At 38.5% G+C, this 12185-nt stretch overlaps 2 protein-coding genes across 7 annotated transcripts; one reads left to right on the top strand and one right to left on the bottom strand.

Annotated features, from left to right (window-relative positions):
• Positions 1 to 1165: 1165 nt before the first annotated feature.
• On the top strand, positions 1166 to 5781 carry LOC110861829 (baculoviral IAP repeat-containing protein 7). Of its 2 annotated transcripts, XM_022110966.2 has the most exons (9): positions 1168 to 1565; positions 1710 to 1763; positions 1857 to 2010; positions 2170 to 2341; positions 2412 to 2625; positions 3079 to 3422; positions 3759 to 3854; positions 4278 to 4752; positions 5138 to 5781. In XM_022110966.2, exons 3-9 carry the CDS (start codon positions 1928 to 1930, stop codon positions 5332 to 5334), a joined length of 1581 nt encoding a protein of 526 aa, XP_021966658.1. In that variant the 5' UTR covers positions 1168 to 1565; positions 1710 to 1763; positions 1857 to 1927; the 3' UTR covers positions 5335 to 5781. The 2 variants fall into 2 exon arrangements, with proteins under 2 accessions (XP_035700874.1, XP_021966658.1); XM_035844981.1 differs by lacking the exon at positions 1710 to 1763 and having other exon boundaries at positions 1166 to 1565.
• Positions 5516 to 8446, bottom strand: LOC110861842 (zinc finger protein OZF-like). 5 transcript variants are annotated; one of them, XR_004833272.1, is made up of 4 exons: positions 8178 to 8446; positions 7898 to 8080; positions 6389 to 7816; positions 5516 to 6000 (listed from the first exon to the last, which is right to left on the bottom strand). XR_004833272.1 is itself a non-coding variant. In XM_035844983.1 (3 exons), the coding sequence occupies exons 2-3, from the start codon at positions 7910 to 7912 to the stop codon at positions 6674 to 6676; spliced, it is 1158 nt and encodes a 385-aa protein (XP_035700876.1). In that variant the 5' UTR covers positions 7913 to 8102; positions 8178 to 8446; the 3' UTR covers positions 6362 to 6673. The 5 variants fall into 5 exon arrangements, 2 of the variants coding, with proteins under 2 accessions (XP_035700876.1, XP_035700875.1); XR_004833273.1 differs by having other exon boundaries at positions 5516 to 5962; XR_004833274.1 differs by having other exon boundaries at positions 5516 to 5962; positions 6398 to 7816.
• Positions 8447 to 12185: the final 3739 nt, after the last annotated feature.

The following is a 12185-nucleotide window of genomic DNA, read 5'->3' as shown; positions in this document are numbered from 1 at the left end:
AGGAGAGGGGTATCGTTTTGTGGGGTACAGTCGCCTTGCAGGGGGTTCGTAGTGTGCTCACTTTTGGCAGAATCGCCTCAAAAACTAAAACTCCGACTCACTCACTCACTCACTCCTCACTGAATCCAAACCCATTTGTGCTGCGAATTATTATTAGTGAGGCAATTCAGTAACACTGTAAAATCCGTGAACTTACAAAATTCTACAAAAAATTGCAAATATTTCTAAAAAAAATTAGCGCACAAATTTGTGTAAACTTGTTCAGATCAAGGGTTCAAATCTTTTTATGCTGTAAAATTATGGTGCATAATGCACAGATTTTACAAAGTTACCATTTCAATTATGGCGTGAATTATTCAGATGTTTGCAACCCAGTAAATTTTGTAATTTTTAAAATTGTAAATACATAAATTACAATTTGTAACAATTTGAATTTGTAAATTACAAATAATTTACAAATTAATTATTCCTTTGTCAACATCCAAGTGAATTACGCTCCTTATTGAGATGAGACAATTCACGAAATCCTTCTGGCTTCATTGCAAAATCCTTAAATTCTGTAAACTTTTACGAAATTTTACTCATATTTGGAAGGAAAATTAGGGCACAAATTTTTGTAATGAAAAATCTGAAATGATTAAGGGAATCTTTTTATTTTGTCAAAGTTTTTAAAAATTATGGTATATAAAACGCACGGATTTTACGAGTTACTATTACCAATGAGGGCATAAATTGCGTCAATTATATTTACAAAAAATCTCGAAATGCTAGGAAATACAGGGGAAAAAAATAAACAGGTTAAAAATTGCGTGCGAATATGTGACGATATTCTACTTTATATTTATGAACGTGGAAAAGTTTATTTTTTGAGATGAGTGAGATTGAGACGAGATTTTCCATGGAATTCGGGTCTCACCTGTCTCATATTGCCTCCCACAACGTCTCCCATTCTCACTTTTCTATATACCTATTAGATAAATGGGCCATTAAACACACCAAAATTTTCTGGATTTGACCCAAAACTACTTCATACTTTCTGTCAAACGCACTCTACAAATATTTTTGAAATGGTCAAAAACGACAAAAAAAAAATCCGACAAAAATCTGCAAAAAAATAAGCGAAGGAAATTAATTTCCCTTCAAGACACGTGAAATCTTGATATTTTAATTCGGCAAGATACAAATCGATTTTTCAAAAAATCTAAGTTTTGACAGGAGATTTCCCAATTTAGGAAACTTTATCGTCATAAAATCTACAAATTATGCAAATCTACATACTTTCTCTTTACAGTGTACGCACGGGGTGAAGGAAGAAATATGAGACCCGCAGGTCGTGGAAAGTTGAATTTACGTAAAAATCTTGATTTCGTCACTATTCTAATTAATCAGCAGGCTTAAATATTTATACTTCGGTCAGACTACAAAGCACAATTCACATTCGTACCTGATAAGATAATAGGTTTTAACAAATAAGCAATTTTTATAACGATGTGATAGTTTTATTTTAAATTGGACGACAAGGAAGAAACTTCTTGCTAGAAAAGAAAACGTTTTTTAAATACCAAGTAAGTTGATAACTTTGTATTTATCTTTGTGCTTATCACTCCCAATTTTAATTTTAAAGTAAATTTTTAATCTTAGCAATTAATTAAAAATGCACTATTTCATCTTGGTTTTTACTTCAGTTTTATTTTTTATTTGATTGACAGGAAGAAGAAGCTTCTTAATAAAAATCAGGCGAACGTTTTTACACTTTTTACCAAGTAAAGTTGACAAGTTTGTATCTAAATACACGACTGTAATTGATAATTAATTAATAACGCACTATTTTGATTTTTGTTTGTCCCCACTTTTAGACAAAGTCACCTATTTACCTTGATGTCACTCACACTGATTACCAATCAGCGTCGATGGAAAACGATAAATAATGATCAAGTCGGCCTCGTCGCCTTCCGGAAGTGAAGGAACCGTCGTTGAACCTACTGAACGCATGGTCATGCCACAACGGAGGTAAAACAATTGTCCTTTTTCGTACAAATTTTCAATTTCTGACAGACAATAGTGATTACTGAAGTTTTTTGTACAATTTAGTGCAAATTTTGTGGGTCGTGCGTCGTCTTGAAGTATATTTACTGACATTATTTACATATTTATTTTCAATATTTTCAGCCGGATGGACTCCACCCCATCATTATTCCGCTCTTCGAGGGACTTTGAAAACCTAAAAACCGAGCGTGGTCGTTTAGCCACATTTTCTCTACCGCCCGGCTGGCCCGTGACCTTTATTCGGCCCCAGGACTGCGCAAAAACGGGATTTTTCTACTTAGAAGACGGCGACAAGGTGAGTTATTAATTAATTAGTACATAATATTTACACAATTTATTAACCAATAATAAATAAATTACTTTAGGTACAATGCGCATTTTGTCGCGGAATTGCGGGCGAGTGGGAGGAGGGAGACAATCCATCGGTCGAACATCGCAGACATTTTCCTCGCTGTCCGTTCGTGTGTGACTTACCCGTGGGCAACGTTCCTCTTGGTCAGGAACCGGAAACGGAGGAGGAAGCCCAAGCAGGAAGTGAGGACGTGTGTGGAATCTTTCTCCCTCCAGAACAACAGCCTGGTAAAAATTTGTAGGGACCATTTTCAATTTTAATATTAACCAGTCGTGGACAAAATACTGGTTAAAATACAATATTTCGAGCTCCGTTCTTTCAAGGATTTCTAGAAAATGCTACAAAAAGACGAAATACGTGTTCCGTTAAAAAGTTAACTTTTCTTCGTCGATGTACAAATAAATTAAGACAATTCACACAGTCTTTGGTAACCTTGTAAAATTCGTGCGTTAATTTTATAAACTTTTACAATATCAAAAGACGCTCTTAATGGGAGCAAGTTTATAAAAATTAATAACCCACTTTTTCTTCGAAATATTTGCCAATTTGTGTAAAATTTTACAGAATTTATAATGCTATCTGAATTTGTCTTCACGACTTTTTTTCTAAATGAAGTATTTTTACAGGGGTAAAAAAAGTTGGTAATTATAATTATCAATTACTGATTATTTACTCTTCAGCTTATCTCCGTGGGGCGCGACCTCTGGATGAAAATGTTGCTGCAAGTTTACCAGTTTCTGGGGCGTCCAATCTTGTCACGTACGACGCACGTGTGAAATCCTTCGCCTCCAAGTGGCCCACGTGTCTGACCGGACAGACTCCAGAAAGTCTGGCGGAAGCTGGATTCTCTTATCTGGGAGGATTCGACCACGTTTCGTGTTTCCAGTGTAAGGGGGCCCTTCGAAACTGGGTGCCAGGGGATGATCCTTGGGTCCAACATGCCCGATGGTTTCCGAACTGTCCCTTCGTCATGGTAAACAAGGGGGACGCATTTGTCAAGGACGTCGCAAAAAATAACCCCCCGGTATTTCAATATTTAATTAATCCTTGGGTTCGATTTCAGTTACTTTTTCGTGGAAAACGGGGCGAAGAAAACTGAAAAATTTCAAAATTTCCGAAAAATGTTTAAAAAATTCCTAAAACTGCTCGACAATTCTAGAGAACTTTCAAAATATTTCGTAGCTTATCAACATTTAACGGTTTTCCACCCCCGCTTTCTCGACAAACGCATTGGCACATTGTTACTTCAAATCGAACCCGTGTAAAATTTTCATAATGAATAATTAATTAATTCATAATTAATTCATAATTAATTCATAATTAATTCATAACGACTAATTAATTGCTCACTTATAATCAGTTTCAAATTCCACGTCCCCCACACCACGTGACCTCCTCACCACGGAGGGTGTCCGACCAGGAGTTGCGTGATCTCATGGATACCTCAATAGTGCAGGTACGTACCCACGTGGACATGTCTTCCCATTCCTCAGCCAAGTTTGTATCCCCAACAATGGAGATCTCCCAGCGTATGCGATCCGATTTAGAGCAAATTAGTGCCAATCGATTACACATTTAATTAATTAATATGAAATTTGGGAAAGAGACGATCTCCCAATGGGCACGTTTGGCCGAGATATAAATTTGCATCCGAAAAGGTGAAAATGCGCAGTAAATTTGGAAAGTCTAAACTTTGACAACTGTAATATGCATTTTCTCCTCTTCGGATACAAATACCTCGGCCAAACGTGCCCATTCGGAAATCATGTCTTTCCTAAATTGCATATTAATTAAATCTGCCATCGATTTACACACTATTTTGCTCAATATCGGATCGCACACGCTGGGAGACCTCGATTGCAACCTTAATTTTTACCAGGCCGCTCTTGAGATGGGGATGGAATTAAGCAAAGTGAAGGCAGCTCTTCAGCGAAAAATGCAGCAAACTGGGCACGCCTTTTTAACCACGGAATCATTACTGGACGCCGTTTTACGAAGAAGAGACCCCGAGTATGATTCCGAACCCGATACAGATGACGATGATGACGACGACGATGACGTCCTCCCTCCCAGGAGATACTGTCCCCCCGCGTCCTTCTTTAATGGACCCAGTTCTACCGGAACGTCTCCGCAGGCTAGTAGTTCCTCTTCTTCGTCCGGCGGAAGTGGTGACGAGACGAGTCCGACAACATGCACGCCGAGGATTGTAAAGTCGCCATCCAGTCAAGATCAGCGTCACGCGGGGTCGTCGTCACCTCAATCACAGCCAGTGCCAAGCGAAGAATCGTCTGAAAGTGGGAAAGAATTGGCGTCTAAAGCGGAAGACAGCTTAAATGCGGATCAAGTCGAGAAAGGTAGGATAATAATTCTAACGATGACTCGTCACTAAAGTCTCAGTACATTTTAAAGCATTTCTCCCCTCTGGGAATTTATTTTTAAAATTCTGGACCACAAATTTGTAGTCGGTGAGTTGATTGATGGAATGATGTTGAGTTTTTTGAGCCAGTTTCGATAAGTTCCAATGTTTCTGAAGGCTTCCTAAACTTGAAATCTCATCCACCAAAAAGTGAAAATATCTGGAGTGTATATTTTTAAAAAATTGGGCAAGACCTCTGCTCTACAAGTTTGTCGTCCAGAATTTTAAAATAAATTCCCAGAGCGGAGAAATAATTAAGAATGTGGTGATTTTGGTGATGAAATTGAAGATTTTACTCAAGATTTGTTTCCTCTATTTTCCAGAAAATAATAACATGGAAGAAGAATTACAACAATTACGGAAAGCGACGCAGTGCAAGATCTGCATGGACAACGGGGTCGAAGTGGTCTTCCTGCCGTGTGGACATCTTGTTTCTTGCACGCGCTGTGCAACCGCCTTGTCAAATTGCGCAGTTTGTCGCCAGCCTATCAAAGCCTACGTCAAAACTTATCTCGCTTAAGAAGGAAAAAAACTGCGGATTTTCATTTTTTTATATGACTCCAGTTTTTTGTAATTTGTCGGAATTTTATTCAATATTTATTTATTGCTAATTATGTTGTAAAGGTGTAACATTAAATCCTAATTACTATTTAGTAATGAATTAATCAGCATTACAATTACCTATGTTTATAAATTGATTATTTATTTAACTTCCCCTGAAATTAATTGAGAATACGATTTTATATGAAAATACAAAATTTGCAATATTTTTAAAGAGCGACATTTTTTTTAACCGTTAGACCTCCATTAAAACGTATGAATGTATGTACCTGGAAATACGAGTTTTTAACTACACCAAATTAATTTCTGTATGATTGATTAACCGTAATTCGTAATGAGTAAAGGTGTAATTTATATTGTACAAATTGACTTTAAACTTAAATAAATAAACTTGTTTGGATTGAAATTGTGTGATAAATAATGGTCAAAAAGGTAGCAAACATTGTGGCATGTTTACAAATTAATGATTAAACTATGTAGCAATTTGTATCAATCGTATGAGAATAACATCTTATCACAATTCTGAAATGAGGAAAATGCAAAAACACAAAGTATTTATGGACGACACGTGGTCAGTTGCTGGGACGCTGTTTAGGAGGACATTAATTACATTGATAAAGTAAAACTGAAAATACACTTACAATGGAGGCGCAAACCATGTTCAGCGCAGATAATTTTTTGACCTTATTAGTTTGAAAGAGCAAGTCTTTACAAACAACATTTGGCTCGGCACTTGGGCAGATGCGCAAATTTCAGCACGTTATGGGCGCCGCAAGTTCGCAAAAACGCACGAAGTTGAGCTCGCGCTGGGCATTGCCCGAAAAACCATGCGTTTTTGTGAACTTACGGCGCCCATAACGTGCTGAAATTTGCGCATCTGCCCAAGTGCCGAGCCAAATGTTGTTTGTAAAGACTTGCTCTTTCAAACTAATAAGGTCAAAAAATTATCTGCGCTGAACATGGTTTGCGCCTCCATAGTTGGCTTGTTAATAATTCTATTATGCAATTTTTACCAGTCGTACAAGAATAATTATCTTTTGACAAAGGTGAAATCAGAGAAATATAAAGTATAAACTATAGACAAGGACACTTGATGGGACGCTGTTTAGGAGGAGGAGGACTTTATTCTAAAGGATAAACCTTCCTCAAATGTATCCGTTTATGAGAATAATTACATCAGCCCTATGAGAATAAAAAATAACATTACACATGTCGTCATGCGAAATTAGGAAATATAAAAATGCATAAAGTTTGGGAAACATATTAAGTCGAGGGGTCAGCTGATCAGCTGAAGAACTTCATTCCAAGCCATGAACTTTCTTTAGATGCGTTCTAAGACTGCTTTTCTGCGTGAACGAGTGACCACAGTGAGGGCAGGGGTGCCGAATTTGGAGATGAACGCTTCTCAAATGTGTCACCATGTCACATTTCCTCCCGAACTTCTTGGCGCATTGGGGACACGCGACGACGTCCTTCACCTTCCCGTGAACTGTCTTCACATGCAGGAGCAGATTTCCCTCTTGAGTGAACGCCCGGTCGCACTCGGGGCACTGGAAGGGTCGCGGATCCGCGGAGTGAAGGCGCTTGTGCACCTTCAAGCCATAATTACGAGCGAACCGCTGTCCACATTGGTCGCAGGGGAAGGGTTTCTCCTCCGTGTGGGAGACGAGGTGCTCTTGATAACGATGGTTATCAAGGAATTTCTTCCCACAGAAGAGACACACTCGAGTCCCAGGCCGTTCTGAGAGTGCAATTTTCTCCTCTTTGCTGAGATGGGCGAAAGCACGATGGCGGGTCAAGCTTTGTTTGGAGGCGAACATTTTTCCACAATCGGTACAACTCTCGCACAGCTTTTCCCCCGTGTGGACGACAATGTGACGACCGAGGTGGGATGGACTTTGGAATAGTTTGTTGCAGAAGTAGCAGGCGTGTCGCCATCCCTGCTGCACCACGGCGCGTTCCACTCCACTCATGTGGGTGAAAAGATGCCGCTCAAAGTCGCGACGACGGAGGAAGAGTTTTTTGCAGTGGGGACAGTTAGCATGGAAAATTGGCCCCCGCATCCGCTCGTCGTGGGAGAGGTGGGTGCGTTCGTGGAGGTACGCGCTAGACTTGTTGGTGAAGGGACAAAGGCAGATTATGCAGGGGAAGATTTCCTTCTTCTTCACGGCGCGACGACCACGTTTTCTGCGAAGTTTCTGTGGTAATTTCTTGGCTTTTTTTGATGACCTGCTGCTGGCTAAAGGCGACTTGGCTTGGTTATCGGCACGTGGTTGGACGGGGTGAGGAGGAGGAGGAAGAAGTCCGGCTTCTTGAAGACTTTCTTCTCCGGTGTCTGTTGAGGGGACGAGGCCGTTCTGGGGCGTATCAGCGACCTCTGGCATCCCGTCCAAGTGCAACGTCTCGGGAGTCCCACCGCTGGCGTGCCTCAATCCATTTGCCTGTATACAAAATTATATTATTAGGTCAGCGTGATGATTTGAAGAACGGACTTTGCAGGAAAAGTCAGAATGCAATGTTACCATGAAAGTTTCCATCTTCAAATTTTGACGTGACGCGTGGGTTCTGGGGAAACTCTTGAAATCTGACCCCGTCGTCGTCCGTTGTGGGGATGAGTGCTTTCTGTCTTTTGAGCAAGTTCTGGTTGACCTCCAATCTGTCCAAGGGCAACGCCTCGAAGTTAAAGTAAAAAGGGATCCCTTTCTCTACACAGATATTGTTACGTCACTATTTAAATTTGAGGAACAGATTTTGTATGAAAACTCAGATTTTCATTCAAAATTATGTTAAAATTAGGTTTACCTATTTCTAAAGAGATAGTTGATTTAATTTCTTATTACACCTTCCTCCGTTTAAATATTGCGTTTGACGGGGGGCTGTCTCCTTCGGACGGTGGTGGCTTATCTGCGCTTATCCCACCAACAGAAAAGTCTCGTATAGTCTTAAAAAATAACTAAAATAGTAAAATAGTGAATTGTCGCAAATAGAGGATTAAAATTTAATTAGGGTTTCATCACAAAAAAAGAAGTGCACGTGCCGAGTTTGTCGTATTTGCGGCTGATTTCTCGTTGGGTCGCATTTTTCCCATCTTCACATTCTTTTTCTCATCTCTCAAAATTCATAAATTTTCAATACTTTTTAATTTCCTAGTGTAAAATAAAATGAATTATTTTGACGACAAAGGATTTTTTCATGACGTGTGAAAGAAAATAAATGTGTAAAACGGTACTCATCTCGAGGAAAAAATTGCAATTGCAGGAGAAACAATTCCATGAAAATAATATTTTTTTAAAAAGTATTTTGAATCCTGATACAATTTTATTTTGTGTGAATTGTCATCTGCATAAGAGCACGTGTTCATATGAAAGATAAATATTTAATTAAAGGCTAATCAAATCTGTGGATCTATCATAATTTTTGTGACACATTTCCTCGTAATTCGAGATTTAATTTTCGCAAATCAAGGGTGCTAATTTCTACTTACAGAAAATTCACCAACCTATATGACAAAAAATGGATAGGATTTTCGAGATCAAGTTTTACCATTTTCTCAGACTTTCCCCATAACATGTAAAAAAAAACTGTCATATCGCAATTCATGATAACCACTCGAGCGTCGAAAGGGTTGGATTTGATTGATTTAACATTTTTAAAGTCGAATGAATGCTACAGGAAAATTAAATCGACGATAATTTTTGCATGCATTGCATTTCTGAGGGATTTACCGTATTTTCGGCGCACATAAAATAGAAAATTAGGCCTTAAAATACACGGTTTTCACTAATTTTGCACAATCAAGTATTTCACCACCGATAAAAAAGTGAATTTCTTTTAAAAAAAACCGTATTTTTGTGGGTGTAATAGCCCTGGAAATTCAGAACGGAGCTCAAAATACCGTATTTAGCCCAGCCCTGCCAGGTATTTTAGAAGTTATCTTTTGATTTTACTCAGTAGGCAACTTATGACGGATTGCTCCGCCACAGTCACCTGGGCAAAATTAAGGCCAAAGCCGATACAGTAGTGTTGGAACGGAAGGAGGAACCAATATAAATATATTAATTATACAACCTACCCGAGACGAACAGAAGTTGCAACTTTTCTAGTCTTGCCCAACTCCACAGAGGACAAAATGTGGTCAATTTTTCCTCTAATTTATCTCCCACGGGAACATAATTTAGCTTGAAATTATGTTTCAAACTAGGTAACAATTACTCTAGAAATTGGTAGTGCATGAAAATTTTCATTTGATACATTTATCATAAAGATATTATTGTAATATTGCTTTTCCAATCCAATTTCAAGATCATAATTGATTAAATCTAAATATAACTAGTGCTGTTCAAATATGCAATTATTTTTGTAACAATTAGCTGGGTTTTATTTTAATGAAAATTGATGTCCCCATGCACGGTCTAAGTTATCTTATCCGCGGTCATTGCCTATGAATGATGACCACAACTACGAAGGAAATCTCGATTGAATAAAATATTTTTGGGTGGTTGGAATGCTCCCGATAAGGAAGTGAGTGAACGACCATTCATCAATTGCTTATCATGATAAGATGGAAAGGGAGACTTCCTGTAGAATTATTACTTCCTCACCATCGTCAGTTTCGATATGCAACCCGAACCTGAGCCCTGCACGATTTAAGGGTGATGCACAAAGTGACCTTTCTTCTCGTCATGATGAACTTTATGTCGTCGTCACTGGTCCAGCCTTACATTTGTGTCGGCGCATGGAAAAACGGGAGCGAGACGCGAGCAGACTTTTATACACAACGGAATGACTTTACTCCCTAAAAATCGTCAAGGTCAAAACGGTAACAAAGATTGGGTCATGGCTACAAACTAATAATTCAATTATTCCATTTTTATCAGTCCTATGAGAATAATTAACTTGTCATAAATAGTGAAAATATAATACAAAAATCAAGTATCGAAAGAATTTAGTCCCTTGATGGGATCCTGTTGGGGACGACTTTACTTTGGTGTGTTATTCAATTATGTCATTTTTATCAGTCATATAAGGATCATTATTTTGGGTTACTCCATGAGTTATGGTAATGGACCTGATGTCAAAAATCGATTTTTTTGAAATCCTTCAAGTATGTGATAGAAGACCTTAAAATATGCAGAAAAATCATTTTCCCCGAATTTTTGAGATTTCAATGTGGCTGCTAGGAGGGGGTGTGGCTTCCGTTGAGATACCACCTTTTCGCAGCCGCTATTGCACGTAGGGACTCCAAATTTCACATCAAGCTACCATTGGCCAATACAATTGCGGGTCCTTTTCTCTTTTTTGGAAATTAGGTCACGGTGACCGTTTTTAGGTCAAGATTCACAAAACGTCAAATTTCTCTGAAAAGTTAAAGTCTCAAATCACCCAATAACTGGGGTATCGTTGGAAAGGTCTCGGCAAGAGGATTAAGAATATTATACTTTGTAGGGTGTACGACCACTCCCCAGTCTTCCTGAGGCTGACAAATATTTTTGAGTTTGTCCCATCTCTTTCTATGTTAGCTCGCCAATCTTCTACTGTGTTAAAATCTGGAAGCAATGAAAATTCTCATTCTACTGCTTCTGGAAGGTCAGGGGGCAGCTATATGCCGGACAAAGTATATATATTCTGAATCCTCTTGCCTAGACCTATCTAACGATGCCCCATTTATGGGGTTATGTGAGACGATTTACGAAAAAATTCTACATAACGCACATTTTGACCTAAAAACGGTCACCATGACCAAATTTCCAAAAAAGAGAAAAAGACCCGCAATTGTATTGGCCCATTGTAACTTCATGTGAAATTTGGAGTCCCTGCGCGCAATAGCGGCTGCGAAAAGGTGGTATCTCAACGGAAGCCACACCCCCTCTTAGCAGCCACATTGAAACATCAAAAATTCGGGGGAAATGATTTTTCTGCATATTTTAAGGTCCTCTATCACATACTTGAAGGATTTCAAAAAAATCGATTTTTGACATCAGGTCCATTACTATAACTCGTGGAGTAACCCTTTTGTAATAAATCGCGTAAGTACAAACATCTTAAGCATGGAAAAGAAGTCGTCACTTGATGGAACCTTGTTTGGGGGATGAAGGACTTCATTCCTTCTTCAAATGTCTCTCAAGACTGTCTTTCTGCGTGTACGACGTCCCACAGTGGTGGGGGCAGGGGTGCCGGATTTTGTCAAATTTAATAACCAACCCACATTAATTACTCACTTACTATTAGATTTTACTACAATTTTTCTATTTATATAACTAGTCTCATTCATTTCTTCGGCTGTTTAACAATCCATTCTATTCAATTTGTCGTCATCATCGTCCAAGAATTTCCACCCCTCGTTCTTCTTTGTTATGAATTCAGTAGTACCAGAATTTTTCATGAACTTGATAAACAACTGGAAATGAGCTGAATCCAAGCCCAACTAACCAGCTTTAAGTGCATCGTAGACTACGATCTACGATGCGATGAATCTCAATCCCCAATCCTTAATCCGGGATTGACCAGTCTCTGATCGTAGTTAAATAACCAACCAACCCACGCTAGTTACGATTAGTCCTCCTCACAATTCCATGTACGTACAATTCTAATCTATTGTTTATAAATATAGATATCTTCTCATTTTACAACAACAACCCACTCAAAGTACATACACACACGCTGTAAATTTCCTGATATCCGAGAAGAGAACACATTCTCCAATTTCATTCCATGCAAAATTCAAGCTGGAACATTTCAATAAAAACTAATATTTGCATATGTAAGAAAAAACACGTCAAAATATGTTCCTTAAAAAAACATGAGTTTTGC

Source organism: Folsomia candida, unplaced genomic scaffold (assembly GCF_002217175.1).
Source record: "Folsomia candida strain VU population unplaced genomic scaffold, ASM221717v1 Fcan01_Sc045, whole genome shotgun sequence".
In the NCBI taxonomy this organism is placed as follows: Eukaryota; Metazoa; Arthropoda; class Collembola; order Entomobryomorpha; family Isotomidae; genus Folsomia; species Folsomia candida.
The sequence above is the reverse complement of the archived record's forward strand: the minus strand, read 5'-3'. Positions and strand labels throughout refer to the sequence as shown.

Bases quoted from the DNA above. Each gene is read 5' to 3' on its own strand.
- LOC110861829 (XM_035844981.1), top strand. From the start codon at position 1,928: ATGATCAAGTCGGCCTCGTCGCCTTCCGGAAGTGAAGGAACCGTCGTT. The intron at 2,342-2,411 runs GTGAGTTATTAA...AAATTACTTTAG, and splicing joins ACTTAGAAGACGGCGACAAG to GTACAATGCGCATTTTGTCG. The intron at 2,626-3,078 runs GTAAAAATTTGT...TTTACTCTTCAG, and splicing joins CCCTCCAGAACAACAGCCTG to CTTATCTCCGTGGGGCGCGA.